At 48.1% G+C, this 20898-nt stretch overlaps 1 protein-coding gene across 3 annotated transcripts in view; it reads right to left on the reverse strand.

Moving 5' to 3' along the window:
- PNPLA7 (patatin like phospholipase domain containing 7) overlaps positions 1-20898 on the reverse strand; it is a 123437-nt gene that overhangs the window by 23862 nt on the left and 78677 nt on the right. For all 3 annotated transcript variants that reach the window (XM_056504961.1, XM_056504960.1, XM_056504962.1), the window contains exon 27: positions 5131-5287. In XM_056504961.1, coding sequence (XP_056360936.1) covers positions 5131-5287 — 157 coding nt within the window. The remainder of the gene's footprint in view (positions 1-5130; positions 5288-20898) is intronic.

Consider the following 20898-nt stretch of genomic DNA (forward strand, 5'->3'; position numbering starts at 1 on the left):
CAAGGATAAAAACAGATCATTAAGAACAAGGATGGGAGCAGGAAATGTGGGGGAATGCAAAGGCTGAGCACAAACCCAAGGATGGAACGTCAGCTTCATTCACATCCTCACTCTGGGTTTGATGTGCTGAGGACACTGTGCCAACCTAACTATAACTGCTACCCACAGCTTCAGAGGAGATGGAATTAGTGCTGCACCTAAAATTGGGAGCAGGTCTCTTCAGGATGATTAAATCAGGGGAAGAGGCATCCACAAAGAGCCCTTTATTTAATACTGAAGAAAAATCTCTCCCACTCAGCAGCAGCCATCAGGCTTCCCTTGTTGCAAATGGTATTTATAATGCTGAGCCCTCTACATTTCTCCTGATCCTGACAGTGATCTTACCCATGGACAAAATACTACTAATTAATAGTTATTTCTTAATATTCTCATTTCTCAGAGGTGGAAGATGCCCTTTAGCTGAAGCTGATGGCCAAAAGCCTCCCTCAGCCTTCCAGCAATAGCTGCAGCCACCTCCTGTTGCCCAGATAAATTCAGTTAAAGATCAGCCTCTGCAGAGGCACACAGAGCCTTCTGCCTCCTGCTCCACTGCCTACAGGAGCTCTGGGATCAGCTCCAAGACATCCCCTGACACCCCAGGGCAGCCCAGCCCTGAGCCAGCTCTGCCAGTGCTTCCAGGCCATGGAATCATGGAATAGTTTGGGTTGGAAGGACCTTAAACATCACCCAGTGCTACCCCTGCCATGGCAGGGACCCCTCCCACTGCCCCCAGTGTCCAGCCTGGCCTTGGGCACTGCCAGGGATCCAGGGGCAGCCACAGCTGCTCTGGGCACCTGTGCCAGGAACAATTCCTGCCCAATTCTTCATTAACTTCTCATGAACTTTCATTTCTACAGCTCTTCTGCAAGATGAGGTGGTTTTTTTTAAAAGACCTTCAATCCCAAAATAATTTTTAAAGTGACCTAAGGTATAAAAATCTTCAGCATGGAAGGGACAAGGTTCTGCTCATAGAGCAAAGACATGTGATGATGGACAAGAGGAATTTTCATCTCTGCTCTTTTATTCTTTGATGCAGCATTGTGGCAAACTGGTGTGAAAAGCCACTATAATCCCAGGATTTTTCAATGTTCCTGACTATAAAAAACCCCAAGGTTATGGGAAAACTTATGCAACAACAAAAATTTCAGATGGATCCAGTATTTTTTAAACTCCTCAAAAGATCATGCAGTGCCTTCTCAGCATTCACCTATGAAGTTTCAAGGAAAGGAATTCACATGAAAAAAATGTTAAATCAATAAAATAAAAATATAACTCAGAGCTGAATGACAGGGAATAAAACAAACAGAATTAATTTCTGAGCAGATCAGCTCATTAAAGCACAGGATCTCCCAATGTACAGATAGAGAAGGGTCAGAGGCAGAACCCCCCATTTATTTGAGCTGTCAGTGCCACCAGACAGTGACAGGCAGCAAAGGATGGCACTGTCCCACCCAGCCAGCCCTCATTCCCATCAGGAGCAGTGTTTTAGCCCCACACACTCCTTTCAAGAAATATTCCATCTTTGTGAAATATTTCTATTTTGAGATATTAATCCTCCAATTACAAAAAAAACCCCAACAATCTGCAAACATTGAAGGTTTGGCTTGTTTGCTTTGCTGGTTAAATAGAGGTACAGAAGACATAGAGAGATAATAAATAGTTACTAATCTGACTGGGAATTTTCATATTTCCCCCTGTATTTTGCAAGAGTAATTTATTTCTAAGCTGCTTCATTAGGTGCTGAAAACACATTCCATTAAAAATATCCCTTCTCCCAGCACCAAGTGTAGAGCTAGAGGGATGCCAATTTCTAAAAATACCAAAGAGAGAAATAAATGCAGGACAAACAGCATTCAGCCTGATGGATTAAAAGATGGATAAGAAAAGCTCAGAGTTAAATGAGTTAATCCATCCCCATGAAGACATTTCCAAGCTCAGAGCTCCAGAGGAGCAGGAGCAGCAGGAGCAGGGGATGGATGCTCCAGCCTTTCTGCCTGGCTGCTTCTGGGGCACAGGGAAGGTCTCATTTGGAACATGGAAATTTGGGGTTCTCTGGGAGATATTTCAGCTCTCTCACACTCAGTCCCTCCAAGCAGATGTTCCAAGAATCCCCAGCAGACTCCTGGCTGTTTCCCACACACTGGGGCTCCTTTCCCTCTCCCTGCTCAGTATTAATATGAGGTCAACACCTCAGAACAGCCACTGATAAAAGATTTCTAATCCCCCAACTCTCTGCACATTGTGATTTTGGAGAGGGGATTTCATGGCTCTCTCCAGTTTGCAGCCATTCTCCTGGACACTGCTGGTACCAGAGGAGGGGCCTCAGACAGAGGTTTTGCTTTTGTCCTCAAACCTTAAACAATTCCTGGGTTGGACATGGACCTGCAAGAACACTCATGGAAATCCTCATGAAAATCCATTCCTCATTAATGAGCTGAAATGTTTGTTCTAACAGAGGTCAATCACTTTTCCCATTACTTATTTGCAGGTTTCAAGGCACCAACACCTGAAACAGCCCCAGGCCAAAAGTTGCCTTTTACCTTGTGAAACATCCTCTGAGCTTCTGCAATTTGTGCTCAAAGGTTAATCAACAGATTAAATGCCTTCACTTCATCTCTGACTATTCCTGATAAAAGTGACTGTGATTCCAGCTCTGGCAAGCTCCAGGAAACATCTCCAGCTCTGCCTCATGCCCTGCACAGGGCAGACCTGACAAACAAGAGGAGAATCCTCTGGACAAATGCACAGAGGAAAATTCCATGGCTGTACCTAACCAAGAGCTGGGAGAGAGGGCAGAGAGCCCCAGAGTGCTGGGGAAGCTCTGGGAGGCACCAGCACCCACCCAGCTGCTGCCCTGCAGGCACAAGGTGGGAAAGAGACACAAGGTTAAAGGATGTCTGACACAATTCAGTGCAGTTGGTTTTATGTCTTTAATCTTGTGCCTCCCCCAGGTTTGTGATTCCAGCAAACTGCTCTGGATCATAAACAGTTTATGTTTTGGGTGCTTCCCAAGCCAGCCAGGCACAGACAGTTCTTAAATAAAAAGCATAAAACCCACATTCTTCTGGCAGGCAGTGATGGGGAGGAGAATCTGTCCCACAGTGCTCTGCCCACCAGGACAGCACAAACATCCCAGGGACTCCATCTGGATTTCAGAGCCTCACTCAATCCAGCTTCCCAGAGACAGCTTTTGTTGCAAAGCCATGGCAGATTGGAAGATCCTTGGGAGATAAAATCAGTGCCCATATGCCAATGTCAGGGTCCTATTTCTCCTGAAACCCAAGACCTAAGACTCTTAATCTCATTTATAAATTTCCCTATGTCACTTCATTTTCAGTAAGAAAATCTACAGGAAAATGTGAGTTTGATATGAAGAACAGAAACTTGAAACCATCAAACTTCAGAAATAACCTCACCTTCAGTCAGTCTGAGCCAGTGTCACCTGAGACAGTTTTCATCCAACATCCCATCAATAAATAAAACCAAGGTCAGGCTGGATGGGGCTGGAGCACCTTGGGATAGAGGGAGGTGTCCCTGCCATGATGAGACATCTCTAAGGTCCCTTCCAACCCAAACCAATCTTTGATTCCATGATAAATAACTCACCCACTAAAGTCACTATTTAAAATAACCTTCCCAAAACTTGAGTTAACTTTGAAAATAAGATTTGGTTTGCACTAAATGTTGAAAGTGATGAATTTCTCCTGACCCAGAGTCCCAGTGCTGTGGAGTGCACAGGCAGGACCAGGAGTGACACACTTGGGAGTTATTTAGAGAAGGATTACCTCTGTCACTCAGTTCCACTGACACATGACAGCATGTGAGAAAGAGAGAGAATAACACAAAAGAGAAACACATTTGTTGAGAGCTGGAAAGGAAACAGGTCCCAGCACATAAAAGAGAAGATAAAACAAAGATAACCACAGGTGAGCAGACAGGAACAGCATCACTGTGCCTTGACAGCATGACCAGGATTTGTGCAGAGCTAAGCCAGGCAGCTGCCTCCTGACTCCTTGGACATGGAGCAGCTTTTCCTGGTGATCCATTGTGGGCACTGCTGAAGGCTCCTGGAGAAATCTAATCTTGTTTTCTCCCAGGCTGTTGACTTTTCTCAGCTCCAGCTTGGATCCAGCTGGGGATCTTTCTCAGAGACAAAACAAGGGAAGGAAGAAAGAAAACCCAGACAGACACCTGGTGCTGAGCACTGAGCCATGTGAGTGTCTTGTGATGTTTTGCACAAAACATGTTTTCAAAGAGGTGTTGCCTCCTTGGACCAATGAATCTTTTCTACTTTGTTTTTCCCCATCTATCCTATATATATGCCATGGCTTTCCAATAAATTGCTCTTTCTTGCTACCTGGGAGGAGCTTTGTTGCTGTGTTCTTTGCTGCTTCCCAGCCCCACAGTGACAATCCAGCACTGCCAGGCAGGGCTTGTTCTGTGGCACAGACACTGAAATTCAGGAGGCTGCCCTGCCTGGGCCTTGCTCCAGCGAGGAGGGAGTCCAGCATTCCCATGAGAAGGAGTCCAGCATTCCCATGGGAAGGAGTCCAGCATTCCCATGGGAGGGAGAATTCAGCATTCCCATGAGAAGGAATTCAGCATTCCCATGGGAGGGAGAATCCAGAATTTCCACAGGATGTATCCACCATTTCCATGGGAGGGAGTCCAGCACTCCCACAGGAAGGATCCACCATTCCCAGAGGAGGGATCCAGCTCTCCCCCAGCAGGAATCCATCACTCCCCAGCAGGAATCCATCACTCCCCAGCAGGGATCCTTCACTCCCCCAGCAGGGATCCTTCACTCTCCAGCAGGGATCCAGCCCTCCCCAGCAGGGATCCTTCACTCCCCAGCAGGAATCCAGCCCTCCCCCAGCAGGAATCCATCACTCCCCAGCAGGGATCCTTCACTCCCCAGCAGGAATCCATCACTCCCCAGCAGGGATCCAGCCCTCCCCAGCAGGGATCCTTCACTCCCCAGCAGGGACCCAGCCCTCCCCAGCAGGAATCCATCACTCCCCAGCAGGAATCCATCCCTCCCCAGCAGGAATCCATCCCTCCCCAGCAGGGACCCAGCCCTGCCATGCTCACCATGGCCCACTGGCGAGCCTTGATCCTCATCTGGTTGTAGCTGCGCTCCTCGGCGTACAGCGCGCTCATGAAGGCGCCGATGGACGTGCCCCCGATCATGTCCACGGGGATGCCGGCCTCCATCAGCGCCCGCAGCACGCCCACCTGCGAGCAGCCCCTGCGCCCGGCACGGAAGGGAAGGACAAACAGAAAAGGCACTGTCAGCCAAAGGGTCACTGAAGGAGAGCAGGGTCTGGTGATGAGAGGCGCTGCTCAGGAAGCCCAGCCCGCGCCAGCTGAGCTGCCAGTCTCTTGCTAAACGAGCCCCGGTGCCAGGAACAAACATTGTGAATGCAGGAATCCTCCCAGAGACTCCCAGAGGATCCCAGGGAACACAACCACACAGCCTGGATCAGGAAAGGCAGGGAGATGGCAGCAGTCAAGAGCTGAGCTGGTGGATGGGCGAGGGAACGCCAGCGTGGATTTACTGGGGTCCCCCCAAAGCTCCCAGGGAAGGCTGGAGTCCAGAGCCCTGCCCCAGAGCTTCTTTCCCAGTGATTCTCCACAAACCCTGAGCCAGCCTGGGCTATTGGGAGGGGACACCACATGGATTAATAATGAGTTGGAAGATGAAAACAAAAGCAAGCAGAGATGAACAGTGATGAGAGGGCAGAGGCTGAGTCTGCACACAAACCCAGGAGAGGGGCAGATGAGGAGGCAACTTTTGAGGATTCACAAATTCCTTCAGGAGAGTAAACATATTCCTTGATTTCAAGTGCAGAAGGAATTCAGAGCAACAATAGAGTCAGGTGCTAAACAACAGAGGAACCTCAGTGCTGATGGGGCAAGAGGAAAACAGAAGCAGCAACGCCCCTGCAGCAACCAGTTCTTATCCAGCTCTGCTCACATGGATTTGGGAACCTCTGGGGATATTCCTGAAAAATATTAACCTAAGGTTCAGTGCTAAGGCTCAAGTGGCAAATCAAAGAAACCAGAATAAACCAGAAAACATAAGAACACACATCCAGGATGGGCAAGTGTTTGGAAAACCATGAGCACGCTCTGGCTTCTCACCCAAAAAAAGAACAGAACTAAAAAATGACAGAGAGAAGCACAAAAGGTGACCAGAATATGGGATGGACTTCACATGAGGAGAAAGTAAAATTGAATCACTGACTGGGGAAGATCCTGACTGATGGGAACCATGCAGGGGCAGCAGTGATATCACCATGTAGAGATTTTAATGGAAAGGAAAGAATTTGCAGACAGGTGTGCATAGAGCACAAACTGGGGAAGCCACTGTAACCACATGCTGAAGAGGTCAAACCACAAATGGATTTAAATGTGGAAAGGATGAATCAAAGGTACCAGGCTGTCAGTGGCTACTCAACATGAAAATGGGAGGTGCAAGCTGGTGCTCAGGAGGCTCAGAAGCTGCAAACTGCTGCAAACACTCATTTCTGAAGCAGCAGCTGCTCCCCACCATCAGAAATGAGAGAGCAGAGGTGGAACATTGGATCTGATCCTATCAACATCTGATCAAATCTGATCTTTTATCCCCTAGTGGGAAAGGGATCCCTGTCCATCCCACAGAACCACAGAACACTGCAGTGGAGGTGAACTGCCCTCCCAAGCAGTCCAAAGCTACAGCCTCTGCTCTCAAATGTTTTGTCCAGTGAATAAGAAGCATTTTTGATTAGTTCATCCCACCTGGATGGATGCTTTGCAGTCTAGACCATAAAGCAGTAAAAAAAAATCTTCCTTTTCCTATTTTCATCCCATTTTCTGTCCCCCACAGTTTGCTCTATTTCCATCCTCCTTCCCCTTGCTGTTTACATCCTATAAATACTTGCTAACAGCTGCCAAGTCCACCGTAGGTGTCATTTGGCCAAGCTATGCTGAACACATTCTTTCCATCCAAATAAATCCCCTCCAGCTGCTGAAATGCTTTGGGACAGGTTCCTGCTTACCCTGGGTGTAAATGACTTCAATGACAGATCTGTGCTGCTGCACTCCAAGAGCAGAAAATGGCTCATTTCACTTTCCTCTCTAAATTCCCCTTCCCCTCTTCTTCTCCTGCTTCTTCCCACAAGGTGCCCTGAGTTAAAGGAATTATACTTTTATCCTGCCCATTGTTTTGAGGCTTTTAGAGTGCAGCTATTTTTGTGCTCTGCTTCTCCTGCCTGGCATTTCCCACTGCCTCAGCCCTGATATTCTGCTAGGAGCAGACCTTTCCTCCACCTCCTGCTCTCTGCAGACAGCCCACATCAGGTGCCTTTCCTAGAGCACAAGAAGTACCTTAAAGCATTTCCTGCTTGGAGGACAATTTTAAACAGGCCATGAGTAGCTCCAGACTGGATTGTTTTAACTGTTTCTCCTGATTCACACATCCATAAATACAAGGGATTTGAGCACTCTGGATTTGTTCCTACTTTGCTGCATGATGTCTTTGTATAAATAACAAAAGATCATTATTATTTTTATTGGCAAGTCATCCCTCCTCCTGCATCCACAGAGTCCCTGCCAATATCCCACCAATGTGCAGCCACAGATCTCCAACAGATTCACTGATCCCAAAGCAAGATGGGAATCAAAGTCCTTTTCTTGCTTATAAAAGGACTTCCCATAAGCTGCCTGACTAAATTATGTTTCATTTATACACAATCACAAAGCTGATTCTTTCAGCTCCAACACCCTGAGCAGGAGCATTCCTGGAATTTTCAAACTAAATCCTGAAAAAAGACATATGTGTCTGAGCCCCTCCTTTTTTCCAGGTACCACCTGGCCTCCTGAAAGACAGAAATGAGGATTTTTTTTTTCCCCCCTTTTCCCTACAGTTTTAGGCCATCACTGTCCCAGCAATGTTACTACATGGGACCTCTCACCAACTCTTTGCAGTTGGTTCTGTGCTGGGCAATTCCCAGTTCCACAAACACGGGCAGGCTGCCAAGGGAAGGGTTTGTGTGCTGGCTCAGGCACTCACATCCCTCTGACAGCATCCCTGCACTCCCACAGAGCTGCACTGGGCACCTGCAAACTGAAGAGGAAAACAAACTGCAGCCAGGAGCAAGATCCATGTTAACAACCAGAGATCTAGTGCAGAAAAAAACCTCCAGGGACTGTGCACTTCTTGTAATGCCAGACCCAATTTCACAGGGGACATGTCCTGGTTTAGGGAAACGTGGAAATACAAGTGTTGGGCAAGAGGAGAACAAAGGGAGATGGCTTGTGCCAGTGCTGTACCTGCACAGCAGTGACAACACAGGGACAGGACAAACCCCCTGGTGACACAGAGCTGAATGGCACTCACTGCAGAGGAGAGGGACAGGAGTGCTGCTGCAGGGCAGTGGGGGCAGCCCAGAGAGGAGGTGCACACACAGTGCTGAATGCAGCACCTCCCCTGGCAGGATAGCACTGCCCCAGCACAGGGCAAGGGGCCCAGGAGCATGACCTACAGGATGACTTTCAAATAATTTCTATCAGAACCCAAAGATTTGCCCAGGAGGTGCAGTCAGTATCTGGACAGGTCTGATTCTTTAATGCCCTTTCAGAGAGAGCTGAACCAGCATCACCCAGCTGGAGGAGCTGGAAGCCAGAGCCAGGCTCTGTTCTCAGTCTGACCTGAGCAGCACAAAGCAGGGGCTGCTCTGGGCAGCAGCTGCCCCAAGTGCTGCTCTGTGCACTCACCAAACCATGTGCTGAATGAGCCTCCAGAAGCTGTGCTGGCTAAACTCCAACCCATTCCCTCTCTACTGCTCATGGTGACAAACAGGTCACAGGATCAGCTGGACAAGAGACTGAGGGGAGAGAGACCTCACTGCAGGCAGAGGGGGAGAACAGGAACAGCTCTGATCCCTCCTCTGCATCACCAGGGACAGGAACCAGGCTGGGGCTGGGCCAGGGCAGGCTCAGGCTGGAGCTCAGGGCAAGGCTCTTCCCCCAGAGGTGCTGGCACTGCCCAGGCTCCCCAGGGAATGGACAGGCTGGGATTGTTGGGGGCTCTGGGCAATGACAGGGGCTGCACTGGGTGATCCTGGTGGGTCTCTCCAGCTCAGGTTCTCTGATTCTGGACAAGAAATGACCACAAAGCAGGGAGAGGAGTTACAGGGTTGCAGACCTGCTTCCCTAAATACCTCAGCCCAGCACACACAGAGAGCTCAGCCTTTCTGCAGGAAAATTCCTGCTGCTGAAATGAGCCCTTGCTCTCATCCCCAGGGGAAGTGCTGCTGGCATGTGACAGTGATGCACGAAGGCCAGAGCAGAACTGATAACAGGAGAACTCCCCTGTGAGCTGTGCATGTGCCAGCCCTGCACGTGCTGCCAGAGCTGGGATTAATGAGGCTCAGGAGAAGGCAGGGAATGCAGCAGGACATCCCAGACCAAGTGCCAGCAGGAAGGCAGGCTGAAAGAAACACAACCAATACAAACCAGCATTTTATGCACCAGTATTTCCCCCACAAGCCATGTTTAACACAGCAGCAGGATGCTGCCTGGTTTGAAAGGACAAGCCAAGCCTGGGAGCAGCCAGAGGGGACACTCACTTTCCAGACCATGGCTAAGGGGGCAGCCAGGCAAGGCTGCAGCTCAAGCACCTCCAAAGCCCATGGCAGATCCAAAAAGGGAGTTGAATTCCAAGAGGAATCCAGCCCAGGCATTCATCCTCACCAGCCCCCATCTCTCCTTCTGACTGACTCAGCAGCCTGAAGATCTCCCTGAATGCTCTGAAGAGATGCTGTTCCTTTGGCTAAAGAAGGATTAAGGCCATGGCTGCTGCAGAGCTCTGCTGTGTCTCCCACCAAAGCCTCCCCAGAGTGGGACACAGCTTCTGTCCCTCCTTCCTGACAGTTACCTGGCAAAGGAGGCAGAAAAACAGAGAAATTGTCAAGAGGACTTTATTAAGCTCCATTAGAGCCTAAAACACCTGAATTAAGACACCCTCAGAATCTTAAAACTCCTGAAGTAGCAAAGCCACAAAACCAGCTTTTCCCTGAAGGGTTGTCCAGCCCTTCACAGGCTGCTCAGGGCAGTGTGGAGTCCCCAAAAGCCACATGGATGTGGCACTTGGGGACAGGGGGTAGTGCTGGGGTATGGTTGGACTCCATGATCTTAAAGGTCTTTTCCTGCCTTGCCAATTCTATGAATCTGCATTTACCATGTCCATTCTGTGCAAAGAGTGGTGCCTTGGGCAGCCACTGCCCCAAGCCTGCTGTGAGCACAACAGAAATAAACTGAAGGTGCCTGAGCCTCCAAGCCCACAGGACTGGAGCACATCCAGAAATCCACCATGTCCAGCACTCAGGGAACCACAACCCCCAAACTGGGCTGGTGACTGACCTGCAGCTCTCAGAGTAACTGATGCAGCTACAGAACCATTCACTGAGGGGTGGTGGTGGCTCTAGATCCTTCCTGGAGTCATTGTGGAAGTGTTCTTTGTGTTGGGCTGAGTGGAAATTGGATGTTGTTTATGTGAAGAGCTACATGGAGTGGCATCAGGAAAGGTGACATAAGGAAAAGCCTCTTCTTTACATAAACAGCAGCATTTTTGGTGTGTTCTGTGGCTGATCCTGGCACTGAGTGTTTCAGTCACTGGCTCAGAAATGGAAGTCTGCTACAAGTTGCAACTGGACTATCTCCAATTGGCACCTTCCAGCTTTTGCAGCAGCAGCAATATACCCAAATGCTGCTTTGAAATCTAATCCTAGTTATATCTTCCCAATAACATTATTTCCCAGCTTTCCTGACCATAAAATTTCCCAGCATCATAAATCAGCCAGAATTAATGCAGTGATTTTCTGCCAGCTCCAAAGAAACCAGACCCCTGCACTCCTGCAGCCATGGCTCTACGTGAGCATTTCCAAGGAACTTTCCAATCTTCACAACAATTAATTGATTCATCAACTGAGCACCATTTCTGAGCTAAACAGAGGGAATAACCCCACATTACTGGGTTCTCATTCTAACACCCAACAATCAGGATCTCTCCCAGCAGCTGCCCTGGAGGAAGCTTTTTCCTTTCCACACATATTGATCCAGAGACCTGGATTTTTCTTGTCTTCCCCTCCATTAACAATCTCATTCCATCCTCCCATTTAGCATTGCCCTCAGATTCCCTTTAACTCCTTAAGCCAGAGCTCAGGAGCCTCTTCCCCTTGGCCTTGCCCTGCTGCAGGTCACACCCTGTGCCAGGCAGGCACATCTGGCAGAAAAAGCATCTCCTATTTATCACAAGCTCAGTGAAATCCTCTTCCTGCAAGAAAATCCAAATACAATGTCCTATTATAGCCCTGATCTTGTTTCTGCTTTATACACTAACTTTAGAACAAGCTTTAAACAAAGAGATTTGTGCCTGACACAGAAATAAATGAACAAAATGGGTTCAGCCCTTCCAGGAGAGCTGTCAGGGCTACCCAGCCCTGGGGTGTGAAGGGACACAGGAGGGAGGCACTGGAGAGGAGAAAAAGCACAAAATAGTCAAAGTAAATTATAAAATGCACTATTTTGTTTTCTGATCCCAGCTGGCAGCAGCATGCTCAGAGAGGGGCACAGGAGCAGGAAAGGGGCTGAATGACAAACTGAACCCACTTGGGGATGTCACAAAATCCTGTCTCTTACTCTGAGCCAAGGAACAATTCAGTTACCATCTGCAAAGAAGATAATTCCTTTGGAAAACAAACACATCCTCCTTCCTCACCCCTCTGAGACTTATTTATTAAAGCCTTGGAAGAATCCATTCTGAGCACAACATCTGGAAGCTGCAGAAGTAAGACCAAAGCACTTCAGAGAATATTAACTGAGAATTTACTTTTTCTTAACAAGAAAGCTCAACCCAGGTGAGGCTGGATGGAGATCCCCCAAAATCACAGCAATGCAAGAACCAGACTCCTGAAAGCACAGGGACTTGCCAACAGAGCTTTACAGCTGCTCCATGGGAAGTGAACACAGCACTTTTTATGCTTTTACATCTGATAAAAAAAGGTGCAAAGCCAGCAACAAGAGCTGACCCACAGCTCCACCACCTCCTGTTTAATTTCACCTGTTTATCAAGGCACTGCTGTAAATAAATGAGCTTGGTGGGAAAGACTGGAGATCAGGACAGAAGAGTCCAACTAAACCACCTGCAATTAATTTTAGGGGTTTTCTTTAAGCAATAACTTTGAAGGTGATGACTCCCAAGCTCCTGCTGCTTGGAGGGTTTAACAGAAGCTGTTATAACCTTCACCCTCCATGGCAGATGGAGGCAAATGAGCAATTACAGAGGTGCTGCAGATGGGAAAAGGAAAAATCAGATCACTGAGCATTCCTTGGGTGCCAATCCATTGGAATCTGGCTTTTGTGGGCACGTGATGACCCAAATGTTACTCAGCTCCCTGAGCAACTGGCATCAGGTCTGGGAATGTGGGAGCAGCCACAGGCTGTGCCCTCCCCCAGCTGAGGGCAGGCTGGGCTCTGACTGCTGCACAAACACGATTAAAAGCACAATAATGCACCAGGCATGGCTCAGGATGGCTCCTCCCTGCAGAAACCCAGCACAGCCTCTCAGGAGCAATCAGGCTGCAGCTTCTTCCAACATCTGCACGCACAGAGCTCGGGGTCCCAGAGGAGCTCCCAGCCCTGCCTCAGGAGCTTTGCTCAGTAACAGCAAACACAACTCACTGATTTATTTTTAGGGGTTGTTTTCTGCTTGTTCAAACAACCTAACTCTAGGGCTGACCTGGATAAGACTCAAATTAGATATCTGAACATACATTATCATCATCTTTCCCAGCAAGAGCTCACCTTCCCTACCTTACTCCTCTGGCCTCTCCAAAGAGCAGCACAAGTAAAACACCAAAAGTGCAGTTTTATCTGTAAGGATAAAGACTTTTGCTGCTTCTCTGTTATTTTATCTCCTGAATATTGCTCTGGAATCAAATCTAGGTTTTGAAAGATGTTGGGAATCCAGAAGCCTGACTCTGGACTTCAGCTTTCCCTCTGGTTTGTCTGCACATGGCAATGACAGACACCCAGCACAGGACACTTCCCTGAGCACCTAGAGGAGCAACTGCCAGCTCTGAACCCCCCCATGCACCAGCCTGAGCTCCAAAAAGGGAATCACAAAGAAAAATCCCACTCCACTGTGCACTGAGGTGCACACTCAAAAGCCACAGCACAGGTCACCAAACAGCCTCTCCTCCTCCAAAATGCTCCCAGCCAGTTCAGGCTGGTCCTGATGGGGAAAACTGCAAAGGCCACAAGGATTAACCTCAGAGCTGCCAACTTTCTGCCTGTCCAAAGTCAAAAGACATACTGGCCTGGTGTACAAAGGGATTACTCTGAAGAAGAAGAACTGGAGGAAAGATATTTCAGATATTCAGAGGTTGGAGTGTTATTTTTTTTTCCATGACACAAAGCAGATTGAGCCCCTTTTGTATCATTTTGATACTTCCCTGCTGCAGAAATCCTGCTTCCTCAGCTCTTACTGGGCACTGACAGACTGCAGATGCTGCACAGCAAGCCTGATTCTTCCATTTAAACCCAGGGAACAAGCATTTTTCAAGTTCTTTTCCCATCTCAGCTTAATTTGCTGGAACTTCAGAGCATGATCAGGATGAGGAATGGGATCCTTTTAGCAGCACATATTCCTCAAGACCTGTCTTGCTGGAGGAGAGGAAAGCACAGCCCTTAGGTGCCAGCTCAGTACCTCCAGCAGCACTTAGAAATGGAACAGGAATTTCAGGGATGCTGCCTGACTGCAAAAGGAGGAGAGAAAGAAAAGACAGGAATCACACAAAAATCCTTGTTCTTGTCTTGCCTAAGTGGAAATGGTGTGAAGCCAGTGCAGAAGGGCCCAGCCTGTGCCAGACAGGCTCCATCCCAGGCTGCAGACAGGGATCTTGGCCAGCCCCAGCAGAGCCCAGCACCCAGATCCCTCCTGCCAGGGGAGGCAAAGACACCCCCAAAACTCAGCAAGCCAGGGTCACAATGAAGAACAATGGTTTTTAGCAATAGTTTTGTTCCATAATTTACTCCAGAACAAGTATTTTCTCAGGCTATGTTTTCTAAGCACTTCAGGAAAAAAAAAAAACCCCAATTTTTATATTTTTATTCTCAACCTTGAATCCAACTTTTATACATTTCCAGCTGTCAGCTCTGTGCCCTGTGGATTTCAAGCACTGTGAGACAGAGACACCAAAAGAAGGGGATACCTGCTCCCCATTATAAACCACTGAAAACAACATTAAACATTGCAATCAATAACCTATTTGCAAACTTGGTGCAGTCCTGAAGCTCACTGCATGATCTGGAATGATTTCAAAGCCAAGTACATCTCTGTTGACACACACAGGGACATACCAGGATGGCAAAAAAAAAAATTGGCAAACTGCATTTTCTCACAATAGGTGAAAATCTCACAACTTGTGAGAGGACTTGAAAGCAAAGACTGAGAAAAGAACTAAAGGGCAGATGTAAAGAAGACAAGAAGGAAAGAATGTGGAGCAAAAACAGTGCAATGAAACTGGCAAATCTCAAGGATTGGATGTGTTAGAAAGGGAAGAGAGACTTACAGACTGGCAGACACAGCCAGGTGGGAAAAGAAAAAGGGAAAACAGGTTGTGTATGATCTAGATAGAATTGGAAGCATGGAGAAACACTGCTAAGCAAGTTCTCAAGATATTCCTTTTATCCTCCAACACAGAGAACTGGTCATGACAGCACCTGGGCTCCACAGACCCCTCATCCCTCCTGCCCCTCACCAGACTCAGTCCATGTTAAGTCTTGAACCCAGCAAAGGAGCTGAAAAACATTTTGTGTGCTCCAATTTATGTGAGGCACATCAAGAGCCCAGGAAATTCCCATGGGATTTTCTTTCATCCCTTCTGTAATCTCTATATTGAGCATCTTTAGGATCCCATAGGTGAAAACACTGCTCTGTTCTTGCTGGAAGTGTTTTCCAAGTGGTTTTCTCTGGAGTTGCCTCCTTCAGGAAACAAATTCCTTCCCTCTTCTCCCACACATCCTAAGAGCACATTGTCACATTGTCTGGGTGCCTGTGGTCAGGTTTAATAGCTTAAGAAAGTAACTCCCCCCATATTTCCAGTTCCCTCCCTGTATTTGAGCTTCAGTAATTGATCTCAGGAGCCCACCAGCTCCATCTCAGGTTCTGCAGCTCTGCAGTGGCACTTTTAAACAACATCCACACACACACTTCTCCTCCTGACAGGGGTAAAAAGCCTCCTATCATTAGTTACCTGTCTGAGCTGAGGAATAAGAATTAATCTTCCTTAACTGCTGGAACTGAATCTGAAGCAGCTGCACCATAGAAGCTCAGAGCCTCCCCAGGAGGTTCTGTCACTGCCCAAGACTGAACCCCAGGGTTTCATAACCACAGTGCAGGGAAAGGAGCTGCAGCCTGGGGAAGGGAGCTGTCAGCACAAGGGAGCAAATTGTCCATGCCAAGGACAGCACTTTGTCACTGGAGCAGCGTTTCCACCTCGAATTTCAGCTCTTTATTCCTCAGATGTTGCATCACATGCTGGAAGTTGGGCTATGAGGGGTCAATTCTACCACTCCACCTCCACCCCCTGGAGCCAAACCTCAGTCCAGACCCAGGGGACATCACCTTTATTAGGCCACAAAAGCCCTAAACTAAGCTTAGATATTTTCTGTGCACTCTTCCCTGGTTTCTCTCCCCGTTTTCACTTTGCTGCTGTAGATCATGGAGCAAAAGATGACACTGCACAAGGGATCTCAGCTCTTCTCCACAGCAGCAGTGCTGAAAACAGACCTTCCCATGCTGCCATTTGACCTTGAGACAACTAAACACAGCCCCAAAAAGCAGAGGTGCAATTTCCACCCTCCTTCCCTTGCAGCATATTCCTCAGTCATTCCCACTGTAGCATTACCCTGTTATGCTGATGAGAATTTAAATGTTCATTAATTCTGGCAGCTTGTCAATTTTTCCTTAACGAATTCAAGCAATGGAAAGAACAATGGCTTCATGACTCCTCTCAGGAAAAAAAGCTGATGAGAATTTCACAGGAGACAAGAAAGAAATTTCTTCTGCCTGCAGTGACCCTCTTGCCAAACATCAGACCTACACTATGCAGAAGTGGAAGTTTCTCAGAGTTAAGATGGAAAAATCCAATTAAGAAGGAGGCATTGAGCATCTAAATAACAGGGTAAGCACCAAACCCTGTCTGTTATCAATTATTATGTGAAAAGCACAGAATTAAGAAGCAGCTGCCCTCAGTCAGGAGGAGACCACAAGGGTTTTGCTTTAAGGCTCCTCTCCATGTTAGACTAACAAACCAAACAGAAAAACAAATCAACCCCCAAAACTTACTAATGTCCTTATTAATAATTTCTGACTCTGCACATGAGCATATTGCAGATTCAGCTTCTGTATCCTGCTGGCTGGGCCAGCACTTAATTGCTGGTGTGTAATTAAAACACTGTGTCACCAGGCAAGGAGCAGCACCACATCCCTGTGCCTGCTGAAGGCAGCCAGGAGCTCCCCAGACAGCCTGAGGAGGAACAGCAGATCTCCCAGCACAGCACTTCCTTGCTTTAAAGTGTTTTACACGGGTAGATCAGGCCATCAAGCCCCAAACTCGATGCCTTTTTTAGCAGGATGGAGCGGGGGAAGCAGCACAGGGTTTGTTCCCAGGCAAGAGCTCCTCACCTCCCAGCCACACTTGCAGGCTAAAAGCACTGACAGTCAGAAAAGGAACATGATCTAAAGTTCTCAAGTTCTCAAAATCTGCTTCAAGTTTTTCCTTCTGGTGTTTTGGGAGCTTTGTACCATTTATTTTCTGCCATGATTGCTCAGGAACACAAAGGGGCAAAACCCTCCCAAGTGTGCTGCCACTCTGGGCTCAGCCTGCAAGCAGAAGCCCCTGGAGGTGCAGGTGAGCATCCAGCACGTCCCCAGGTGGCTGTGGGCACGTCCCACTGCTCCTGGCCTGACCCTTGTACAGGACTGTGTGCCCTGAGCATCCCTCCAGGCACAACTCAGCCCTGCCCATCCTGCCTGCCAGGGCTCTGTGCCTCCCTGAAGAACAGAGCAGTGCCTGGTGGCAGAGACAGGACTGACAAACAGGTTTTTACTCAAAGTAGCCTGAGTGAGCTGGAGCTGCAGCCAAACATCACAGGCACAGAAAATCCTCCATGGTTTATCCTCCCTGCAATCCTGGAGTCAAACACAGAGGGCAGAAAGCAAATGTGATCTCCTGAGATCTGCCTCTCAGGGACTCTCCCAGCCTCTCCATCCCTGGGTAAAGCCATTGAACAGGAAGATAAAGGCAGGCTTTAAGGAGCTCAGCAGCAGCCCATGAGTGACCAGCTGAAGATGGAGCTGCCTGCTTGTCCTTCTCTAAGAGCCTGGAGTGTGAGCACCCTGCATGTGGCACAGACAGAGGGGACAACAGAGCATTCATCAGACACACTGATCCCACAACAAAAAGGGCAGAATTTGCTTCTCCTACACTGCTGCTTTTATCCTCCCTTTCCAGAAGGCCAGAGCTGGAAACAAAGAAAAGGCAGAAAGGACAAGTTGCTGAATCAAGCCAACTGCCCAAAATAAAAAGGTCTGAGCCATATCTGTAGTGTCAGCAAGAAAACTGTGTGCAAAAAACCCCAGTTACTTGACACATCAAGTTCTGAGGTGAGACAATAAGTTTGAAGAGAAAACTAAACAGAAAAAGGAGAAATGAAAAGATGCCCTGATGGAATATCTATAAATATCCTTGGACAGAGCTCCTCAGGAGAGGCTGAAATGCTCAGGGGGGGATTGCTGAGGTGTTTGTACAGGCAAAGGAGTGAAGATCCTTGTGGGTCTCCTCCAGCTCAGGATACTCCATGATTCTGGAACACCTCAACCCATTTTTCCCCCAAAGTTTAGGGATTCCCAGATAGTTCTGCAATAATTATTTACTGCCTAGAAAGTTCAGTTTTCAAATAGCTTTGCTAAGACAACCATAGCAAACCAAAGAAGGGGTGGGCTGTACGTGGGAGGGCTAAAGGTCAGGACAATTATTTATGGAAGGTTTATGCCTTTGTTGCAGGGCTTGATGTGTCATTATTCTTGCAACTACACCTCAAAGGTATTATTTTCCTAAACACAAATCCCCTTTCCTTCCCTCAAACTCCACAATATTTCTAACTAAAATTAAGTTAGCATTTAACAAAAGCAAAACACTGTAATTTTAGAACCATATCACTTCAAGTTGTTTTATTTTTATGCTCACAGGAGAAAGAAAACCTTTAGTTCCTAGGAGCCTTTTGTCATGACAAACCACAACGATAATTACTAGGAAGCTGCTCTTGGTAAAACCTCCCAATCCTGCTGTCACTGGGAAGCCAGACAAACATTCCCAAAATAACAACTAAATAATTGATATTACTGGAGTCACAGAACACAATACCTTGAACAAATACCCAGCAGCCAGCCCCTGCCTCTGTCACCTCTCCCTGGCTGTGTACCCTGTGTGATTCCTGCTCTGAGAGAGCAAGGGGGAGGTTACTCATGGAATTATTATCCAAAGGCCATCAACAGTCTGTGCAAACCCACAAAAACATTCTTAGTCTGACTGTGCTTTAACCACAGGATGATTTTAAGTACCTAACCTAATCTCTTGAAATTCCCTTGTTAGTAGAAATGGGCAATCTAAGAGTTTATTTTGCCCTTCCAAAGGAAGAGGTTCAGAGTAATTTTGTCTTTTCCCCTTAATTACTTCCTCACTTCAGAAAATCTTTATCTAACCACAATTTAGATGATTATTTAATGACTAGAACAGCATTCTGTACCTTTCCAGGGAAAACACAGTGCTCACACCATCCCTGTGCCAGCCTGGAACTCCTGAACAAACATTTCAGTCCGTGGCACAGAAAATGTTTCAGAGAAGGAAGAATTATCCCATTTATGCACTCTGCCCTTAATCCTTTCCAGGTCCTCCCCACTGAGGGATGCAGAAATGAGCAGAGTGATGGCTAATGGCCCATGGCTCCTTGCTGAATGGGTGATGAGCATCCAGAGACCCCAAAGCCAACACAGCAGCAGAGCAGCTTTGCAGAGAGGGACAACACAGGACCAACACAGTGACCCTGCTCCTCCTTACCTCAGATCCTGCACACCCACAGGTGGGAGCTTGCAAATTAAGTAGTAGAATTTAAAAAAAAATTACAAAAATAAACAGTTTGGCAAAAATTACAGCAGTGTTACAGAAGGAAGGGAATGAGCAAAATGTGCTGCCAGCAGTACAGGAGTGCACATATTTAGCATGACACAGGCTGTGGTAGAGGCAGAGATATCAGCTGGGAACAAAGAACAAACCACAAATGCTCTGTATCAGTGGATGAGAAGCCTCCTGAGATACTCAGATAAAACAGAAGCTCCCCTCTGCCGTTCTGCTTTGTGTCTCCACAGGACAGAGCCTGTCTCAGGAATGAAACCCTGACACCAGCTCAGGTGAGGGGCTGTGCAAGGGAGCAGGATGAAGGCACCTGTGAGACACTGGAGGAGGCAGCTGTGGCTCTGTCAGCCCCAGGAGGAGTTGGCACAAAGGAGCTGTGGCTGTGACAGCCCCAGGAGGAGCTGTGGCTGTGGCAGCCCCAGGAGGAGCTGGCACAAAGGAGCTGTGGCTGTGGCAGCCCCAGGAGGAGCTGGCACAAAGGAGCTGTGGCTGTGGCAGCCCCAGGAGGAGATGGCACAAAGGAGCTGTGGCTGTGGCAGCTCCAGGAGGAGATGGCACAAAGGAGCTGTGGCTGTGGCAGCCCCAGGAGGAGCTCTCACAAAGGAGCTGTGGCTGTGGCAGCCCCAGGAGGAGCTCTCACAAAGGAGCTGTGGCTCTGTCAGCCCCAGGAGGATCTGGCACAAAGGAGCTGTGGCTGTGGCAGCCCCAGGAGGAGATGGCACAAAGGAGCTGTGGCTGTGGCAGCCCCAGGAGGAGCTCTCACAAAGGAGCTGTGGCTGTGGCAGCCCCAGGAGGATCTGGCACAAAGGAGCTGTGGCTGTGGCAGCCCCAGGAGGAGCTGGCACAAAGGAGCTGTGGCTCTGTCAGCCCCAGGAGGATCTGGCACAAAGGAGCTGTGGCTGTGGCAGCCCCAGGAGGAGCTCTCACAAAGGAGCTGTGGCTGTGGCAGCCCCAGGAGGAGCTCTCACAAAGGAGCTGTGGCTGTGGCAGCCCCAGGAAGAGCTGGCACAAAGGAGCTGTGGCTCTGTCAGCCCCAGGAGGAGCTGGCACAAAGGAGCTCCAGCCCCTCCTGCAGCAAGGGCTCCCCTGAAGCACGTGCTGGCCCAGTGACAAAAACGTGATATTTCTGTGCACTTCAACAGCCAGACTGTGTGCAAATTAGGGATTTTGTGGTTTTGAGATCTGTATTTCAAAGCTCTCTTTTAAAGCAGGGCTTCAAGAACACATTGATGGAGACAACGAAGGCGCTCGCTTGAGACAAAGGGCAACTCAATTCTGGCTCAACAGAAAACTCTCAAAGTAAAAAGGGGTTCCAAAGAAAAATGCCAGCAATAATTTATTTCTAAAGCTCACTGGAGTTTCAGATGGAATTCTAACAGAGTGCTCAGCACACACCTTGTCCTTGTGTCTGCAAAAACACACTCCTCCTCTAAGGTAAGGCTGTCACAGAGTATGGGCACCAGAGGGTTTGGGGGATTATAAAGATGAGAACATTCTCCATTAGAGGACATAACTCCTCTTACTGCTCAAACTTTGAAAGCTTTGAAAGCTTTGAAACACTGTGAGCCATTTTCTAATATAAGAATCCATAAGGGAAAAACAATCCATAGTGTAGGCC

This window comes from Oenanthe melanoleuca, chromosome 17, assembly GCF_029582105.1.
Source record: "Oenanthe melanoleuca isolate GR-GAL-2019-014 chromosome 17, OMel1.0, whole genome shotgun sequence".
In the NCBI taxonomy this organism is placed as follows: Eukaryota; Metazoa; Chordata; class Aves; order Passeriformes; family Muscicapidae; genus Oenanthe; species Oenanthe melanoleuca.